Genomic DNA, 19,963 nt, shown 5'->3' with positions numbered 1-19,963 from the left:
AGTGCATTTTACAATAATCATTACTCCAAAGCAGCTATACACTGCAGAAAATATTTGTTTCTCACCTGGAATTTTTGCCTTGTTTCTACTCCAAATATCTGAAAATGCTTTTTCTAGAGAAGTAAGAATATTGTCTTGTTTTCAGAAATAATAATATACAAATAAGTGAGTTTTTTTTCCATAAAACAAGCAAAATAATATGCCTATGGGGGAAGTAAAATAATCAAAGTTTTCACTTTTAAATAACAGCATTTCAAGAGTTCCCACTTAGATATGCTTGGCACTTATAGCAGGTTTGGCATGCTGTCCCGGGAGAGAACCCTGAGCTCGGAGATATTTGAGCCCAGGGCTCCCGCCCAGTCTAGAAGCATATCAGGAGAACCGAGATCAGGTAGGTCTCGATCGCTCCCCCTTTAAAAGGGAAGAAATGAAAGAGATGGGGTGGAAGGGGGGATTCTTCCAAAAATATGATAATGTGCAATAAGGAGAAAGTGATCCATTTATAGTAAGCTAGGATCACTCTGATTGGATTATTACTGATTACGGATGAGTGGCCAGCGGTGCACAATCATATCACGTGCTCCTCTCGAAATTAGTTTATAAAACTTCACTTTGCTGACAATACTGATCAATCCACAGAGTTTGTAATGTAGTCAAATGTTTACTAAGAGCAGCCGTTTAGAGCTCATTTGTGGTTAATGATGTCAGATTTTACAGCTATTTTAGAATGGATGTTCGAACGGTCTTTTACGGAAAAAATCCGTAATGTCTGTGTTTGTGTGAACCACGCCTTTTTTTTATAGGACATATATATATATATACACACACACACACCGGTAAAGCCGTTCAGGAAATTTCGTGGATATTTACCGGTTTTACTATGTGAAAGGGGCTTTAGTTTATATGCACATTTGTAAATACAGCATTTAAACCTTATAATGTGAGGCGAATAACTACAGAAAGGTCCACTTTTAGAGAATAAAGAACTCCTTTTATTAGGCTGGCTGCAGGCCTGATATACAGTAGAAGTCAGAATTATTTTATTATTTCTTTTTTTTTATTTCTCAACTGATGTTTAACAGCAAGGAAATGTTCAGTTTGTCTGATAATTGTTCTTCTGGAGAAAATCTTGTTTGTTTTATTTTAGTTAGAATAAAGCAGTTATTAATTAAAAAAAAAACATTTTAAGGTCAATATTATTTGCCCCTTTAAGCTATATTTGTTTTCTCGATAGTCTACAGAACAAACCATCATTATACAACAACTTGTCTAATTACCCTAATTACCCTAGTGAAGCCTTTAAATGTGACTAAGCTGTATAGAAGTGTCTTGAAGAATATCTAGTCTAATATTATTTACTGTCATCATGACAAAGATAAAATAAATCAGTTATTAGAAATGAGTTATTAAAACTATTATGATTAGAAATGTGTTTAATAAAAATAAATGCTCTCTGTTAAACACAAATTGGGGGAAAAAATAAACAGGGGGGCGAATAATTCTGACTTCAACTGTATATCGCAGCAAAACTAAATATTCCAATGTCAGCATTTTTCAGTATCGTGGAGCCTAATATAAAGCATATTAATGCAAGTAAATGCTCGAACTTTCAGATGTGTGGAGAAAAATCTGACATTTAAGTTTTCAGTTTAACTCTGCAGTTTAACAAAGTGACTTTTATTGAGACGTGTTCAGTTGTTTGAAATGAATATATTGTAAAATATCCAAAAATCTAAAGGCCAGCTTATGTTTATTATATTCATAAGTAATACTCATTTATATAAACATTAATAGTTATGATAGTCAGGACCTTAGCCAGGGGATTCGAAAGACCCACTGACTAAGTACAGAGTTTGCCATTTTTGACAGTATATCCATCATAAATTGTGAAAATAGCCAATAAAAGGCTGGTGGGGATTACTTTTATTATTTAAATGGACAAATTCTGACTGAGGAAATGAGCTGGCCTGTTTGTTATTAGCATATAGGCTACAGCTTTTAATTTAAAACAAGTTTTAACAAATTGCCGTTTTTTTGTTTGTGGTTTATGATCGATGATAATAAATTAGCAATTAAAAATAGTTGTTCATATTTCTAAAATTCTAATCTCATTAAATTATATGTGAAGCTGTAATACGTTAGTGTAAATGCACATTTGTAAATAGGCATACAGTATTTGAACCTCATATTTTGAGGTGAATAACTACAGAAAGGTCCACTTTTAGAGAATAAAGAACCCCTTTTAATAGGCTGGCTACAGTCCTGATACTGTATATGTTATCCATAAAGCTTAGTTGTTTCTTTGCACAAATTGTCAAGCGACTCTTGTGTAAATTACAGCACAAACAACAGCTGATACGCTTAAAAAGGACTCTCTCTGCTATTTTACTAAAACATACGATAGTTTAAGCACATCTGGCTGATCAGTTTCCAAAAACATGTAAATATTAATCTGGAAAATACAATATTCTTGTAAACTTGATCAAATATGTGAGCCTGAAGCACTAAACCAGTCATGTTTTATGTGGGAATATCCAAAAATACAAACAAAAAAAAAAAAAAATGTATCTTCCATTGAGACTTTTTGTAAATCAAATAATTAAATTAATCATTAAATCTACACTTATTTATTTGATTCATAATATGCATTGATTAGGATGTTATTTGTTCAACTTTAAAGGTGATTTTTCTCAATATTTAGATTTTTTTAACCCTCAGATTCCAGATTTTCAGTTGTATCTCAGCCAAATAATGTCTTAACAATCCTTATACATTGGAAAGGTTGTTTATTCAGCATTCAGATGATGTATGGATCTCAATATCAAACAATATGAAAGAAAATGGACTCTTATGACTGGTTTGTGTGTAGTTTTATTAGCAAATCAGCATTGCATACTTAGCAAAACACTATTTTAATAGTGAATAGAGCAGCCAAATGAACACTGAAATCCTAAAAGAAATGGACTTTGTTACAAGCTGCCTGAATCAATCACGCTTGCATTGTGCACCGAGTGATTAATGCTGAAATGTCAAATAGTCAAAGCATGTAGAAAGCTGGATTTTCATACGGATCAGCTCTGCTACTGCCGATTTTCATGCTGTCATCTTATTAAAGATCCTTATGCTGCTGCAAAGTCTGGATGGAAATCAGTTTGAGTCTTTCCACAGATCAGGAGGCTTTAATATATCGCAGGTAACAAATCTAATGTTTATTTTAAATATTAGAACATGTGTAACATGTATAACTTAAGTGAGACATGTTGTAGAGCATAGTTCAGATATTGATTAGTTGGTTTCCAATATATATGTGTGTGTTTAAATTCTGCTCTATAATGTCTTATTTATTGTGTGTATTTGTGTTAAGTTTTCATAGTTGTAAATATTGATAGATTATATTCGACAAGTAAATATGGTCACACTTTAGATCACAATTCATGGTATTAACACAGCATTATCTAACACTAGCAGCTTAAACTACTGATTAGCTGTTTATTATTATGTTTATTAATAGTTAGTAAAGCAGTGGTTGGGTTTAGGTAGGATTAGAGATGCAGAATAAGATCTAATGTAACTAATATAACTGAACTAATGAACAGTGTGTATTAAATTTTGTCTTCCTGTAGCGCTTTTGCAATGTAGATTGTGTCAAAGCAGCTTGACATAGATGAAGTTCTTAATAACTATCTTAATAATAGGCAGGTTATAAGCCAGTAGTTAGTAGCATGTGACCTAAAGTGTTACGAAATTGTATTTATTAGCAATGTCTGTGTGAATTTCCTTCAGTTTGGTGGTGAATTTGTGTTTGTTTTCAGCATTTAAAAAAAGAAAGTGTATTATTTCTGAAATTTTCAATAATAAAATTTCACTGGAAAATAGCGCTGCACAAAATATGGTTTCAGCATTGATATCACAGTGTGCAAATCTATAATAGTCACATCGAACTGCTATATTTAAGCAAGAACCACTGTTCAAACCCCTCATTTGTTGAGTCGTGCGACCTCAATAAGGTGGCAGATTTGTCATTTGAATGTGTTTTTAATACTTCTGACTAAGATTGCAGGCAAATTTAAACTATTTGTGTATAGAAATGAGGTTACAACAAAAATGATGAATCGTTTTTAATTTAGTGGGGAAAAATTAATTATATCAAAATAAAGGTTTTTTTATGTTATATGAGTGCGTACTGTCTATTAATTATGTAGACATAAATACATTCATGCATACATATATTTAAGAATGTTTTTTTATATGTATATATAAAATGTGTGTATATGATACAAAATAAATGTACATTTAAATATATGTGTAAAAATGTTTTGAATAGTTTAGTTTCCATATATGTATGTCTATATATATATATATATATATATATATATATATATATATATATATATATATATATATATATATAAACAAAACACACATATAACAAAAAATACCTTTTATTTTGGATGTGATTGATTACAATAATCTTTTCCCAACGTTAGTTTAGGGACAGTAAATTGACTGTATGCTTGTGGGTGTGTGTAAATGAGTGTGTATGGGTGTTTACCAGTACTGGGTTGCAGATAGAAGGGCATACGCTGCGTAAAACATATGCTGGATTAAGTTGGTGGTTCATTCCGCTGTGGCAACCCCTGAAAAGAAAGGGACTAAGCCAAAGGAAAATGATTAAAGACTATACAGTGTTATTTTAGATTTGATAATTGATCCTTTCTGTACCTGAATCCGGTCAGACTCCACCAAAAACCCTGAAGCGCTGCTTTTTTCATTCTTGTTTTTTTCTGTTCTGTTGTTTTCATCTGTGCTTTAGTTTATTTGATTTCTTTTATTTTATGCAGATGCTCTCTTGTACAAAATCATCCCAATCAGATGTAGCATCATGAATTCTATCCAAAATAATGGCGTTTACATACTGCAGAAAATCAAACTATGGCAATGTCAGTTGTGTCCAAATGCTGGGCTTATTTCATGGAACTGGTGTTGCTGTTTTTAAAGAGTTTTTGGTTTGATGCACTTTAATTGCTACCAGAAAGATGATGTAAAATGATGTGTTTTGGTTGATGTAGTGATACAAATAGGATTAACTGATTACAGTTTTTCTTGTTTGCTTTGACCTGGTTAAAGAAACTAGGTTCCACTTAATTTTCATTATCACTATCCCAGCAGAGCAGAAGACAGGTCTTGCAAATGTGTAAACCCTTTTTCTTTGGGTTGACACATTTCCCCAACATTTTTCAAAACGGTTAACACAAATGTCATTCAAGCCGTCCAAACTCCATTGTTTTAGCCTTGGTAACCAAACAGAAACCATCTATCCCTAACCATTAGACATTACCAAGATCAGTATGTATTCACTGAAGCACCGGTTTGACATTCTTTCACACAAATTTTCATTTAGCAATCAATCTGCAAACATTGAAAACGGTGGAAGGTCTGTGTTGTTCTGTGCCAGCATGGATGGACGAGGTCAATAGTGGCTACGTCCTACACTCCCAAAAGATTTGACTGTAGATTGGTTTACACGTGTTTTCCCTTATATTTACAGTATTCTATTACTTTTGTGGTTTTTTTTTTTTTTTTTTTTTTGTACAGAATTTTTGTTTTCAGCCACAGTTTGCATTGCACAGTAAGCATTTCTTATTCTGGATCTAATTCTTTGCAAAAAGGTAAATTTGACAGCCTAAATAGAAAGACAACAAATGGCATTGGCAATACGCTACAATGTCAACCAATGGTGGTGCACTGATTCAAACTAAGCTCTGTATTTTGTTTTTTGTTGTCCGTTGTGTAATGATTAATTAAAAGACCTCATATACTTGTTTGCAAGTTGTGTTGTTTGAAGGTAAAACTAAGCTCTTATTGCATATTTTAAATGTTTTGACACAGTATGTGCGTTTTGCGAGCAAAATGTGTCATTTTGACCATGAGTGCTGCTGTTTAGGCCTGTGTGTTAACTGTTTTGAAAATGTGGAGTTTCAGTTGACGGCTGCATCAAAGCAATCCAGAAAAACTGTAACTCCAGATAAATGTGCAGCCTCGTAATACTCAACATATTTTTTTAAATTCAAATATACAGTCAAACCTAAAATTAATTACATCCTGGGGTGTGATTTAATTTTGGACATTACTGTAACTTAACTTTAAAAGTCAACCCAGGCTCATTGTGGAAACGTAGCCCCGCGGACCGTAGACCGTCCGTCCAACTGACTGGCTGAACGACTGAACGGCCGGCCAATCGGCCGCCCCAGCCGCCCTCCTCTTTCTCCTCCTCCTCCTTCTCTAAACCTAAGCGATGATTTGCAAAAGCCGTCCAGGAAAAAAAGCAAAAGCGCTTGTCCGATTTTGACTCGTTTTCAGATCTCGCCGCGTTCTCGCCATTATTTTTTGGATTCTGTTTTTCATCTTACCTGATTTCTGGAACTGCTCTTCCCTGGACTCGATCCCGCTCATACCCGTGGCAGGCTTCTCCAGGCCTCCGCTCCGCCGACGTAACACAGCGAGCTAAGCGGACAAACTGGTGGCAGCAGGAAAGCCCTCCACACGGAGGCAAGCCGTCAGCCGGCGAGCGCAAAGAGGAGCGGCGTCACACCGCCCCGCAGCGTTCACTCGAAAAAAAAACAAAACTCCAGCCACATAAATTGCAATCTCCAGAAACGTCCGCGGGGCTACGTTTCCAGAATGAGCTTGGGTTGTTAAAAGTGCTTCAGATTTACAATAATATGCTTTAATTTTCCATTCCATCTAATGTTTCAAACCTGCTACCATTTATTTATAATATTTATTTTTATTGCTTTAACTGTCTCCCCTCTCCTATTTAACTCTATTATTGAACAAACCTGATCGACAGAAATGATCCAGAGAACCGTTCATCTGCTTCTTCTAATAGGTAAGTCTGTGACTGAAGCAAGCATTCTCTGTTTGATAATGACTTACAGTCTTATCAGAAGCCACGTTTCGTTTTCTAATTTTTACATTTAATCTTAAGTCATATTTATGCTCATTTAAGATAAAACTCCCTTCATCCAGAGCAGGTTTATTGTGTTTGGTTCACTTTCTGAATACACATTTCCTGATTATTTACTCTTCCCCACTTGTCACCAAAGATGCTTATTTCTCCAGCAACTGAGAGGAAACCGACTCCACTCCAAGATTATAAAATCTCACAAATGCCTTGTGTGTCTCCCAGCTCGTAAGCTGTAAAGATATGAGCTGCCGTGAGACCGTGTTGGCTGTACGATTGAGTTTGCCCAGAAATGAACGGCGTGCATCGTCTTTTAGCCGGCCTTTTTTATAGGCTGATATACGCTACCGCAGCCATGCTGTTGTGAAATGCCAATACAACAGGGGTTTGGTCTGATGAGCAACAACAACAGGCTGTACAGCAATGACCAGGCTCGATCCCATCCCCAGAGCAGGTGGAGCAGATCAAGATGGGTAGTGGGCCGGTAGAGGAGCTGCCTTTCAAACCCACTGCTAGATGATCTGCACCATCATGTTCGACTGTTTTTTTTTTCACCACCGATGACTCCTGGGTATAGGCCAATAAAGTGTTACCGAATAGGCCTGCCTGGAATATGGGTGCACGAAAAAGGTGAACTTTGTCAGCATGCTGCATTTCTACCAGGGTAAGCCAATCGTGGCATTCCTGGACCACTGTGTAGCCCTTGTGCCAATCGTGGCATTCCTGGACCACTGTGTAGCCCTTGTTTAACTGTGCAGTTCTGTAACTGTTCACTGTGTAGCCCCAGGACACGGCCGGCCACCTTGGTGGTCATGAGAGCAGAGTCGGCCACCGTCAAAGCTCATGCATTAGTTGGGTGAAGAACCACCCTTGTGCAGCTCAGTCAGTGCTTGCAGTGGGACCGTGGTGCAGGAAAAAAGTGGCATGGCCGGTGGGGTGGGCTCTGGCCATGAAAGACGCCAATAACCCACCCAGGATTCTGGAATGGTGCTCCCCACCTGGGGATTAACCTGATACCAGCTGGATGCCTCGCCATCGAGGGAAGTGAGGGCAGATGCGCAGAGAAAATGCCCTCCAAACCTGTGTGAGCTCACTGTGTTCACCCAGGAAGAAGGGGGCTGGGGGCTGGGATGTATTTATCTCTGATATCAGCCCCCACGTTGCACTAATCTAGTCAGTCTGGTGGCGGGACTCGGAGACAGGCTATCTTCAAGCCTGCCGCCAAAGCAGCCTGCGAAAGCACAGCCATCATATCCGACCGCAAATCTGTGACTGCGTTTGCACCCTGGAGGGTGGTAGCAGGCCCATCCGTTACCTGAACAAGACAACTCACAATGCCACAATGGGCGTCTGATCTCTTATGTCATTGAGTACAGTATGCACAGCCAACCCCTGTGGATGAACCACCACAAATGCTCAAAGCTTGGATAGGGTGTTCTATGGAGGAGTGGGGGGTCTTTGGGCCCAGAGGCAATGAATAAGCCCCTATTCTGCCACCCTAGACGCGGCTATAACTGAGGCGCGGGTGGCGAGGGTAGTTTAGGGGACGCCACCCTCTCTATTCTGCCGTGCTAGTCGCGGATATAGCTGAGGCGTGGGTGGCGAGGGTAGTTTCGGGGATGCCGCTCTCTATATTCTGCCACCCTAGACGGGGATATAATTGTGGGCGCGGGTTGCGAGGATAGTTTCGGGGACGCCGCTCTCTCTGTTCTGCCACCCTAGACGCGGATGAGGGCACGGGTGGCGAGGGTAGTTTCGGGGACGCCGCCCTCTCTATTCTGCCGCCCTAGGCGGCCGCCTAGGTCCCCTCTATGGAAGTGCTGGCCCTGCCAGTACCTGTGTTGCAGTACCCAGTACCCAGCTGCCCAGTTGCAGTACCTGTGGCCATCATCTGGAGATAAGAACCACCGCATCCAGAAACGCAGAAGCACGTTGCTCTCCTAGAGGAAATCAATTGCTCTTTTGGAAGTACCTGGTGAAATGCCTAGGGATGGGAGAATCACCCAGCTCAACTGCCGCTGTCTGCATCATCACCTGCCCTAGAAACCTGCAGCTTGATCTCTGGATTCAGCTCAGCAGATTTTGTCTCTTCAGTTGTGTGAGGCTTCAGAAGCAATAAGTCTGGCTTGTCTGGCTGGCTAGTTAAAGAACTAACACGAGATGTAATTTATCAAGTAACTTTCTCTAACACTGCTGAGCACCACTGAACTTCACTACATGGATACAAATGCTGCATGTTATTTCCTCAGAAACTTCATAGTTTTCGATTGAACACATCTTCTTGAAGAATCCCCCTGTTGCGTAGCGGATACACCGCGCTACGGACATAAGGATAAGGATGTTCGTCTATTAAAAGGGGTCACCAGGAGTCCCCTTTCCTGCTACCCAAGCACACACACAGGCAAAGTTGTCAGATTTATTAAACATAAAAATTTCCAATGTCAAAACAAGGAAACAAAAGGACAAACAAAACAAGGTACGCTACCTAATATTGGATTTCTTCGCTAAACCTAAAGTAAAGTTCTGTAAATAAAACAACAATTCTACCCTCCATGACTATCCATTAAACAGGAGAAAGCATAACAAAAGAAAAAGGGCCTTCATTTATATCATTCAGCAGTAAATAAACCTTTAGGAGCAAGAAATGGGACTACGGGTGACCTCTTTTAATAGACGGTCATTCATATCCTTATGTGCGTAGCGCAGTGCATCAGCTACGTACCATAATTGGTCATCCGGGATTTGAACCAGAGACCTCTCCACCCCTATTCCTCCCCTTCTCCTGATAGGGCAGCCATTTGGCATTTCTGTGCTCGTGTGGGTTTCCTTCAGTTTCCCCCCACCGTCCAAAGACATACAGCACAAGTAAATTAACTACTTCAAAGTAGCATCCTAAGACAAGTTCTTAGTCAGCTATATTGCAACTCAGCACGTTCACAAGCAGGGGAGTTCTCGAGACCTACCTGAGCTTAAACTCCCCTCTCGCCCTTCAAACTAATGCCTAACACACATTATTCAATCATTAGCTAAGTGTGAACTCTTTGAAAAACAGGAAAGAAAAGAACATCAAGAAAGACAAGGGGGAGAGTAAATAATGAATTTTTTACTCTGGAAGTGAGCTAATGCTTTAACCCCATGTTGTCAACAGGACTTTCCTCTGCAATCTCGAGTGAATTCATCCTCATCAATGAAGTGAAGAGCTGGACTGAAGCGCAGGCTTTCTGCAAGGAGTTTCATGTGGATCTGCCCACGGTTCAGATGGATAAGGACAGGCTTGAGATCCAGAAGGCCTCGAGTGCAGTGAACAGTGTGAAGGCCTGGGTGGGTCTGTACGGCGGCATCTGTGAGTGGCGCTGGTCATATGACAATGAGGATCTGCAGTTCTCAGTCTGGGCTCCGACTGAAGACCCGAGCTCCACAACACAGAGTGCGTGCGCAGTGATCGGAAACACTGGATTCTGGTACGCCAAGGACTGCACACAGACGAAACCCTTCTTCTGCTACAACGGTACCACACTTTTAGGTTGCATTGTGTTGAGTTTTCTTTGAATATATTCAAAACTGTTATTGGTTTTATTATTTGCGAATAGCCAAAAAAAGGCGCTTATCAGTAAACAAGACTGAAATGTAGTCTTCATGCATGTCTGGGCCCACTGCAAGCGTTTCTGCTTGTGAGCATTGATTAAAGGTGGTCGAATAGTGGGTTTATCCACAACTTCAAGCCTCTGGAGCAGGGGTCACCAATCTCCGCCCTGGAGGGCCGGTGTCCCTGCAGGGTTTAGCTTCAACTTGCCTCAACACACCTGCCTGGATGTTTCAAGTATACCTATTAAGAGCTTGATCAGCTTGTTCAGGTGTGTTTGATTAGGGTTGAAGCTAAAATCTGCAGGAGACCAGACCTCCAGGAACAAGTTTGGTGACCACTGCTCTGGAGGATCTTACACCTTGAGGTTTGCAGGACTCCAGAGGCACCAGCAGCTTTAGATATCTGCTTTGTAAGGGCAACATAGCATCTGCTCTTTAAACATGAAATGAGATTGTCTAGCGGAAGCTTTGCTCATTGCCCATACACAAATCTGTCTGTGCTCTGAATCAGCCACAAATCAGTATGATGACCACTGTAGTATTTGGAATTGGACATTTTGTGGATAAAGGACTATGGGATAGATCACTCTCCCTTGCTGGCAGGTCAAAACTCAGTCAACAATACTGCAATTCAGTTCATGTCTATTTCTGTAGCACTTTTACAATGTAGATTGCGTCAAAGCAGCTTAATATAGAAGTTCTTGTAAACTGAAACAGTGTCAGTCCAGTTTTCACAGTTGAGGTTCAGTGTAGTTCAGCTCAGTGTGGTTTAATATTCACTGCTGAAACACTGAAGAGCAAATCCATCAAAGCGCAGCTACACATGTCCTAGACCAGGGGTCATCAATCTTGGTCCTGGAGGGCCGGTGTCCCTGCAGGGTTTAGCTCCAACTTGCCTCAACACACCTGCCTGGGTGTTTCAAGTATACCTTGAAGGACCTTCATTAGCTTGTTCAGGTGTGTTTGATTAGGGTTGGAGCAAAAATCTGCAGGACACCAGACCTCCAGGAACAAGTTTCATGTCACCCTGCAGCCCACGACCGGTTACTAACTGAAGCTAAGCAGGGCTGAGCCTGGTCAGTAACTGGATGGGAGACCACTAGGGAACACTAGGTTGCTGTTGGAAGTGGTGTTAGTGAGGCCAGCAGGGGGCGCTCAACATGTAGTCTGTGTGAGTCCTAATGCCCCAGTAAAAGTGAAGGGGACACTACACTGTCAGTAGGCGCCGTCTTTCGGATGAGAGGTTAAACCGAGGTCCTGACTCTCTGTGGTCATTAATAATCCCACGGCACTTCTCGTGAAAGAGCAGGGGTGTAACCCCGGTGTCCTGGCCAAAGTCCCTCTATCGGCCCTTACGATCATGGCCTCCCAATCATCCCCTTCTACCGAATTGGCTCTATCACTGTCCCTCCACTCCACCAATAGCTGGTGTGTGGTGAGCGCACTGGCGCCGTTGTCCTGTGGCTGCCGTCACATCATCCAAGTGGATGCTGCACACTGGTGGTGGTGTGGAGAGACCCCCCCTCATGATTGTGAAGCGCTTTGGGTGTATGGCCATACACAATAAATGCGCTATATAAATACACATTACATTACAAGTTTGGTGACCACTGTCCTAGACCATGCAAGCCAGTGACGACAGTAGCAAGGAACAAGCTTTACCAATTGACCAAAGGAAAAGAAAAAAAAACTGGAGAGAAACCAGGCTCAGTTTGGCATGACAAATTATCCCATGGCTAAACTTTTTGTGCAGAGCTGCAGTCTAGGCGCTGGAGGCTTGAGAAACACACGCTTTGATGGCTTTACTGTAGCTTGAAGCATGTAATGGGCATGGATAAATACATTTAAATGCAATATTTGACAACACAATAACAACTTGCATCAACCTCAGTATTACTAAATATAAGTGTAACACTACAGCTCAGTGGATTGCCGTTTTAGCATCTAAACAATCTATTTTACCATATAATGTAAGGTGGGAATACCCATTAGCATCTTCAAGACACAAAGTCGATGCTAGTGTGAATACAGTGTTAAAATCTGCTTCATGCTACCATGATAATAAGCGTTTAATACCTTAGATCATCCTGGACTCCCATAGGATAATAAAGACCACAACTTCCATGATTCCACACTAAGGGCGTACTCACACTATGTACAGTTGCCTTGAACCAGGCCAAAGCACACTTGTCCCCCCTCCCATCTCCCCTGACGGCCCACACTCACATTGCACTCGCACCCAAGCACGATTAAGTCATCGATGATGTGCTGTTCAGTAAGAAGTGCTTTCGCTCCGCACAGTGGACATTTCTTGAGTTATATCGTTTAAGTGGTTTGATATGCGGTGACACGCAGTCAGATATTTCATTAAAAAGATCAGCCAATTTTGACGCTCATAAACAATCATCAAGCCCTCGTGCTGCAGGAATTTGGAGGTTTGCTGAAGGTGCAGCTGTCGTGCAGTGAGGGGTTTGTGTCTTTAATAATCTACGACAGTTTGCGTTCATTGAACCGTAAGAATGATTAATAAATCCATATCAAACATTCCCATGAAAGTCACAACTTGTCTTTAGTTTCGGGCTTAGGTGCACTTTGCACTCACACTACAAGTGCACAGCTTCAAAGCCCAAGTGTACTGCACTCTGGCACACCTCTTCCAGCCGGGCCTGGGCCGGCCAACTGAACCACACCTGAGCCAGATTCAGAGCACTCACACTTCTTAAACGATCCGGCAAATGAGCCTGTGCACGGTTTGGATAGCATAGTGTGAGTACGCCCTAAGTCACACCTTCATCAAACTATGCATTTGTTTATTGTGAATACACGCCCTCTAGTGGAGAAAATTACATAGTGTTTGTGTGTGTGTTTACCTTGTGGTTTCTCTTTTCTGACTAAAACATTCAATCCTTGCAGGAGATCAATTCGGCAGCAAGTTTAATTTCATTATTTTCAAGATGAGCTGGCGAGATGCTCAGAGTTTCTGCAGGAAGCGCTACATTGATCTGGCCTCCATCAGTGATGTAAATGACAACACCGCCGTCCTTCATGTCATCACATCTATATTCAAAGAGGATGAAGCCTGGATCGGCCTGAGCAAGAACCAGTGGCTGTGGTCAGATCAGAGCAGTGTGTCCTGGCCCTCTTTGGGATGGTCTTCAGGAGAGCCTAATAACGGAGGCGGGGATGAAACGTGTGGATATGCATTCCAGAATGGACTGCTCGGCGATAAAGACTGCGAACAACTCCTTCCGTTCTTTTGCTGTGAGTCTCACTTTGATTTAAGCCTTATGGTACTTTTACATCAGACGTGGATTAATCGTCAGGTGTGAGTGATTTACATGTTAAGTCAACTCATAGATGTGATTAGACATCCTGCGGCGCACATGACTCATCGCAAATTGATTATTTTGGCCGTTTGCTTAACGTGATTCGCGTAAATTGCTTGAAAAACTTCTGACATTTGCTCCGCATAAACTAATCAGGAGATTGCTCTAGTAGGAACGTGATTATGATGTAGCACCTGTTGTTGATTTCCTGAGGGGAAATCGACACCAGACAATAGCTTATCAAAATGGGCTTGGCTCAGTCTGAAGCACCCCTGAAAGCCTCCCTCATCTAGGCACAGTGTCTGGAGGAGCTGATGAACTCCTAAAACTAGGTGCACCTATGAATGACCCAGAGAAGGCGCCAAATGAACCTACGCTGTTTATCAGCCTTCCTAAAGCACATATTGCACAGCTATTGTCAATAAAAAACCATCTCAGCCATTTAGCAACAAAACTGGAGTCACCGGGCAAACAGAAGCCCCTCCCATGACACAAATCTGCATCTATAATGGCCCATTCACACGGGGGTCAGCATCAACGCTTCCTATTCACTTTGAATGGGTGACGTCAAGTGTTGCTGAACTGAATTATGGGTCCGTCTGCACTGCTTTAGTGGCGTTGCTCACTGCAAAACTTGGGAATTTCTCAAATTTTCAAGCGTCAATGGAAGTGTCAACTAATCAGATCGCTTTATGCAAATACACCAGCTCAGACAGTAGCCGATTGCTGATTAATTTCATTGGCTGACGCTGCTTTGATGATCGCGTCAGCTCCAATCAGGAGTTGAAGGTCAGGCCAGAGTGAAGACCCGGGGTTGGGGTGGGGGAGAAGCGTGTGCTCCCTATGGCCAGTCCACCCCTGGCTCCAACTTTAGACACAACCACTGTCAAGCGTTGACGCTAAAACCCCGTGTGAATCGGACATAAATCATTTTGACGTGTGAATGAAGTTAGTAAACTCAAAATGTTCATGCATCTGATTCCAATAGTGCGATCTATTCGTGCAAGCTCCAGCTGGTGTGAGCATCCCATGAGACTGCCAACGATATAGGCTGCATTTCATTATAATGCTGTATAAATAAATTAAATATGCAGTAAAATATGCCACTTCAGCTTGGTTCTTATTGGCTGAAGGTGTGGTGTTATTTTCAGAAAAACACACAGTAATGATGGGAAGTTCGGACCATTTTACTGACTCGGACCTTTGAGTCTCGTTTATCGAAATGAACGAATCTTTTTTCGAGTCATTCCGCTCGTTTTGTTCAATTTTCCAAACTAACATTAAAATGCAACGAGATGCTTCCAAACACAACTACACCAAACGTTGATCCCACTACAAGCAACTCATAACTAGAATGATACTATACTAAGGAAGAAAAGATAGTCATTGGTTGTTTACCTGCTGTTTTGTTTATGATTAGCTCAGCTCATCTCTTCTGGCAGGTCTTCAAATTTGAGTCGTTTGTTCACCCGACACTGACAGTCCCATATAAGCTAACGAGTGCATACACTCTGGCTGGAAACACAAGCATTAGTTCCAACCCAGGCTTATGCCAAAACTTTAGTCCCATGGACGTTTTCGAAAGACTGTGAAATGTGTCCCGGGAGGTACGTATTTGTCCATTTTTTGTTTTAGCGAATCTGCGCGAGGCCACTGCACTGCAAAAAATGCTTTTCTTACTTAGATTTTTTGTCTTGTTTCTAGTCCAAATATCTAACAATTCCTAAATCAAGAAGAATTTTCCAGACAAGCAAAACATATAGTCTTGTTTTGAGAAATAATATGCCAATATTAAGTGAGTTTTTCCTTAAAACAAGCAAAATAATCTGCCAATGGGGTAAGTAAAATAATCTTACGTCAAAAGAAAAAACAAGATTAATTTGCTGACCCCATTGGCAGATTATTTTGCTTGTTTTAAGGAAAAACTCACTTAATATTGGCATTTTATTTCTCAAATCAAGACAATTTGTTTTGCTTGTCTAGAAAATCCTTCTTAATATAAGAAATTTTAGATATTTAGACTAGAAATAAGACAAAAAATCTAAGCAAGAAAAGCATTTTTTGCAGTGTGTGTATACTTTTTCGCATCTCAAACGTCTCTCGCGAATGCCCTTCACGCCCGCGCTGTTCTTGCGTAAACCCACTGTAGTGACCGTCTGTCTAACTGACTGAATGATTGACTGGGCGACCGGCCAATCGGCCGACCCACCTTTCTCCTCCTTCCCTAAACCCAACCAGTTTTACCAATTGACCCACCCGCCCGCTTCCCTAAACCCAAGCAACGATTTACAAAAGCCGTCCAGAAAAAGAAAAGCCCTCGTCTGATTTTTACCACGTTATCGGATTTCACCACATTCTCACCATGTTGTTCACTCGTTCAATAATGTTTGGACTCGTTTGGATTCTGTGTTTGTCTTACCTGATTTCTGGAACCGCTTTTCCCCGGACTCAAACCTGGTCGTCGTCGTCATCGTGGTCAGCTCCTCTCTGCGTCTCAACTCTGCCGACGTACACGACAAGCTAACTGGACAAACTGGTTGCGTCGGGAAAGCTTTCCACACGGAGTAAAGCGGTCAGCCGGCGAGTGCAAAAAGGAACGACATCATACCACCCCATAGCGTTCGCTTAAAAAAATGAAATGCAACCATACGTACCAACGGCTACATAAATCCCAGTCTCCAAAAAGGTCCACAGGACTATGTTTTCAGAATGAGCTTGGGTTGATTAGTTCACCTTTCTAGTCTTCTGGTTTTTGAGTCGTTTGTTCATCACGTGACAGCATGTGAAGAGAAATGACTGAAAACCAAAGACTCAACAAATTAATGGATTAAATCTTTTTTCTGGCTCTAAATACATATGACTGGCTTCTGTCTTTCACATGATGAACAATCAACTCAAATCCGATAGAAGAGTCCAAAATTGAACTGATCTCGTCCACCTCCACCTGCATTCAATGAACACATCACTCCCTGATGGGGAGTTCTTCTCAAGTCGCATAAAAGATTTGTTCAAAATAAACAAACCATTCAAGAACGACCCATCACTAACGCACGGCGAAAGTAGTTCCAGCAAGTTTTGAGTGCATTATGGCTCCATAACACTATACTGAATAATTTCAGTTACTCAACAGCTACTGTTTCAGAAAAAGATTCTGGTCAAAGTTTCTATGTCAAAGTTTAAAAAAAAATGACAAAGTCTGAGATCTTGATGAGTATAGGCTAGCATACAGTTTAAATCAGCCTGATCTCACAAGAAAACGTAAATAATTTTTATGAATTCATATGAGTTCAGTCGTACGAAATTATAAGATTTTTAAAAAGGACGTGTGGCACCTAAATCCAACCATCATTGGAAGATAAGCAAATAGTACTTAATTGTACGAATTACATCATACAAATTCATATGAATTAGCCACTAAATCAAAAAGTTACGAATTGCCGTGAAATTGTGTCGTTAAAATATACTTCTTTATCTTAATACTCCACCCAAATTTACACAATAGCACACCTCCCTTAGCTTTTCCACTAATAGGATCTCAAATCTGTCAGGTGCCCACCACCAATAGAATCACAGGGTCTTTCAGGGGTCTTACCCATGTCCAGTTAAGGTCTTTCCCTGCTGTTTCAAAAGTGATAACTCAGCCAAAAAACAATGCTCAACAATATATCTTGTTCACTGTCGACTGAGCTGTCAACTGTAAGCTTAGCTGAAGTTCACGGGTACTCATATTTTTTAGCTGTCATTACAAATGAGTGTGGGGGCACGTGCAGGTGTGCCTTATCATGAGTTACAGAGCAGAACGCAGGTGCCCTGATGGCCTTGTTTGCATAAATCTACCCTCATTGTGACATTAATGCTGCTCTTCTAATTTCTCTTCTCATCTCTGACTGCATTTTCACAGTGTGACTTTTTTATTTACCAAAGCACCTGATAATAATGCCACAGGTATGGGTAATAATACAATAATAATACTGCAATCACTCAAATAAACATATAAATGAGAGTAATAGATTCATCAGAAATTCATCAAGACACAATGATGAACAACAGTCATCAACTACAACAGTCAAAAATCACATCAAAACTCAACAGAAAAACAAATCTTTTCAATTTTGATGGTCACTATATCACATTTTTGACTAGTTATTTATTTGATATGTTGCATTACTTACCTGGGCTGTGCTAATGGATGATGGTATCATGTCTCGACTATAGGTAGAGATATCGCCTAAAGCTGAGGTCTATGGTGAGAAACAATCCACTTTTTTGGAAAAGGCTCATTTTACAGCTTGCCTAGAGTTTAACTGTTGAGTTTTACCATTATTTAATTCATTCTGACAATCTCAGCACTTTTAGCGTAGCATAAATAATTGAATCATTAGATCATTAATATAGATCATTAATGTCTGTGTTTGTTCACAGTTAAGCGTGTGAAAGCTCAGGTTGTGCGACTGGCAGTGAAATCCTCTGCTCTTCTGGATGAATCCGCAATGAAGTTAGCCATAGAGAAGAAGGTGAGAAGATCCTTTCAGGTGACTCTGAACACCAGCAGAGCTTTACTGAAGATATAATCTGATCTGCAGATGAGAATGATCCTCTCGAATCTGGAGACGGACCCCGCATTCAGTATAACATGGAGAGCCCAGGCTGATGGCAAGACCTTCCAGCCACTGGAAAATGATGCTCCAAACACCACAACAGTCTGTAAACAAGAACCAGATTCCCCTATCGGTGATCCTCCTGCTTTTCAGGACGTATGAAGATTCCTGTTAGTATACAAGAATGCAAATATTAGTCTGGAATATTTAGACTCTTTACTAAAGCTAAATTAAATAAGGAAATATGGAGACTACCAGTGAAAAATGTAGAACTGTGTGATTCTGCTTATCAATCCTGCATTTACTTAATCTAAAAATGTGTAAATTTGTTCACTATTTAAAATAGCTCTCCTGTTTGACTGCATTTAAAACTGTAATTTATTCATCATATTAAAGGTGAGTTTTCAGCATCATCGCTCCAGTCACATGATCCTTCAGAAATCAGTCTAATATACTGATTTGATGATCAAGGTATGCCTTTTATTATAGTGAAAACAACTGAGGCTATGTATATTAAGCTTTCATAAGAACAGCATTTATCTGAAATTTAAATCTTATGGGACTTCATAAATCATCTCTTTTGGTCAATTTAATCCATCCATATTAAAATAAAAGTTTTATATTTGATCATTTGAATCAACTTTTATTTATATTGCACCTTACTACAAACAAGGTTGACCAAAGTGCTTCACACAAGTAAAAGTATCAGCAAGAAGTGTCAGTGCTATGCATTTAAAGCCAATTTAAACAAGTGGGTCTTGAGCTTGGCTTTAATAAGTGGCAGGTCAGTGAGACGAAGCTCAGTAGGAAGGCTATTACAGAGTTTTTTCCAGAAATTTCTTGACTAATTTATATACAGTTGCAGTCAGAATTATTCGCCCCCCTTTGATTTATTTATTTATTTATTTATTTATTTATTTATTTATTTATTTATTTATTTATTTATTTATTTATTTTTAATATTTCCCAAATTATGTTTAACAGAGCAAGGAAATGTTCACAGTGTGTCTGATAATATTTTTTCTTCTGGAGAAAGTCTTATTTGTTTTATTTCAGCTACAATAAAAGCAATTTTTATTTTATTATGAACCATTTAAGGTCAATATTATTCGCCCCTTTAAGCTATTTTTTCCCCGACTATCTACAGAACAAACCATCATTATACAATAACTTGCCTAATTACCCTAACCTGCCTAGTTACCCTAATTACCCTAGTGAAGCCTTTAAATGTCACTTTAAGCTGTATAGAAGTGTCTTGAAGAATATCTAGTCTAATATTATTTACTGTCATCATGACAAAGAGAAAATAAATCAGTTATTAGAAATGACTTATTAAAACTACTATGATTAGAAATGTGTTAAGGAAATCTGCTCTCCGTTAAACGGGGGCTAATAATATATATATAAAATATAATATATATATACAACTGTTTTTAATTTCAGATAATTGCTAATCTTTATCATTAAATATTAATAATTCATGATCCTTC

General features: G+C 40.0%; 2 protein-coding genes across 2 annotated transcripts in view; both read left to right on the top strand.

The window, feature by feature from the left end:
- The window catches only part of si:dkey-187j14.6, a 111,335-nt gene extending 91,630 nt beyond the window's left edge, over nucleotides 1-19,705 (top strand). Inside the window, 1 exon segment of the mRNA NM_001440799.1 lies at nucleotides 19,640-19,705. The gene's annotated coding sequence lies outside the window, so the exon portion shown is untranslated.
- LOC137496084 (putative C-type lectin domain family 20 member A) lies at nucleotides 3,024-19,102 on the top strand. The gene is made up of 6 exons (XM_087260474.2): nucleotides 3,024-3,193; nucleotides 6,851-6,889; nucleotides 10,113-10,472; nucleotides 13,463-13,810; nucleotides 18,298-18,389; nucleotides 18,459-19,102. Exons 2-6 carry the CDS (start codon nucleotides 6,853-6,855, stop codon nucleotides 18,633-18,635), a joined length of 1,014 nt encoding a protein of 337 aa, XP_087116600.1. The 5' UTR covers nucleotides 3,024-3,193; nucleotides 6,851-6,852; the 3' UTR covers nucleotides 18,636-19,102.
- Nucleotides 19,706-19,963: the final 258 nt, after the last annotated feature.

The sequence above is a fragment of the Danio rerio genome, chromosome 7 (genome assembly GCF_052040795.2).
Source record: "Danio rerio strain M-AB ecotype USA chromosome 7, GRCz13ab, whole genome shotgun sequence".
NCBI classification, from domain to species: Eukaryota; Metazoa; Chordata; class Actinopteri; order Cypriniformes; family Danionidae; genus Danio; species Danio rerio.
This window is presented reverse-complemented; position numbering and strand designations above follow the sequence as displayed.

What these genes read in the sequence shown, in the direction of transcription:
- LOC137496084 (XM_087260474.2), top strand. Translation starts at nt 6,853, where the DNA reads ATGATCCAGAGAACCGTTCATCTGCTTCTTCTAATAG. An exon ending in TCATCTGCTTCTTCTAATAG is followed by an intron (nt 6,890 to 10,112) that starts GTAAGTCTGTGA and finishes TGTTGTCAACAG; the next exon opens with GACTTTCCTCTGCAATCTCG. An exon ending in ACCCTTCTTCTGCTACAACG is followed by an intron (nt 10,473 to 13,462) that starts GTACCACACTTT and finishes CAATCCTTGCAG; the next exon opens with GAGATCAATTCGGCAGCAAG.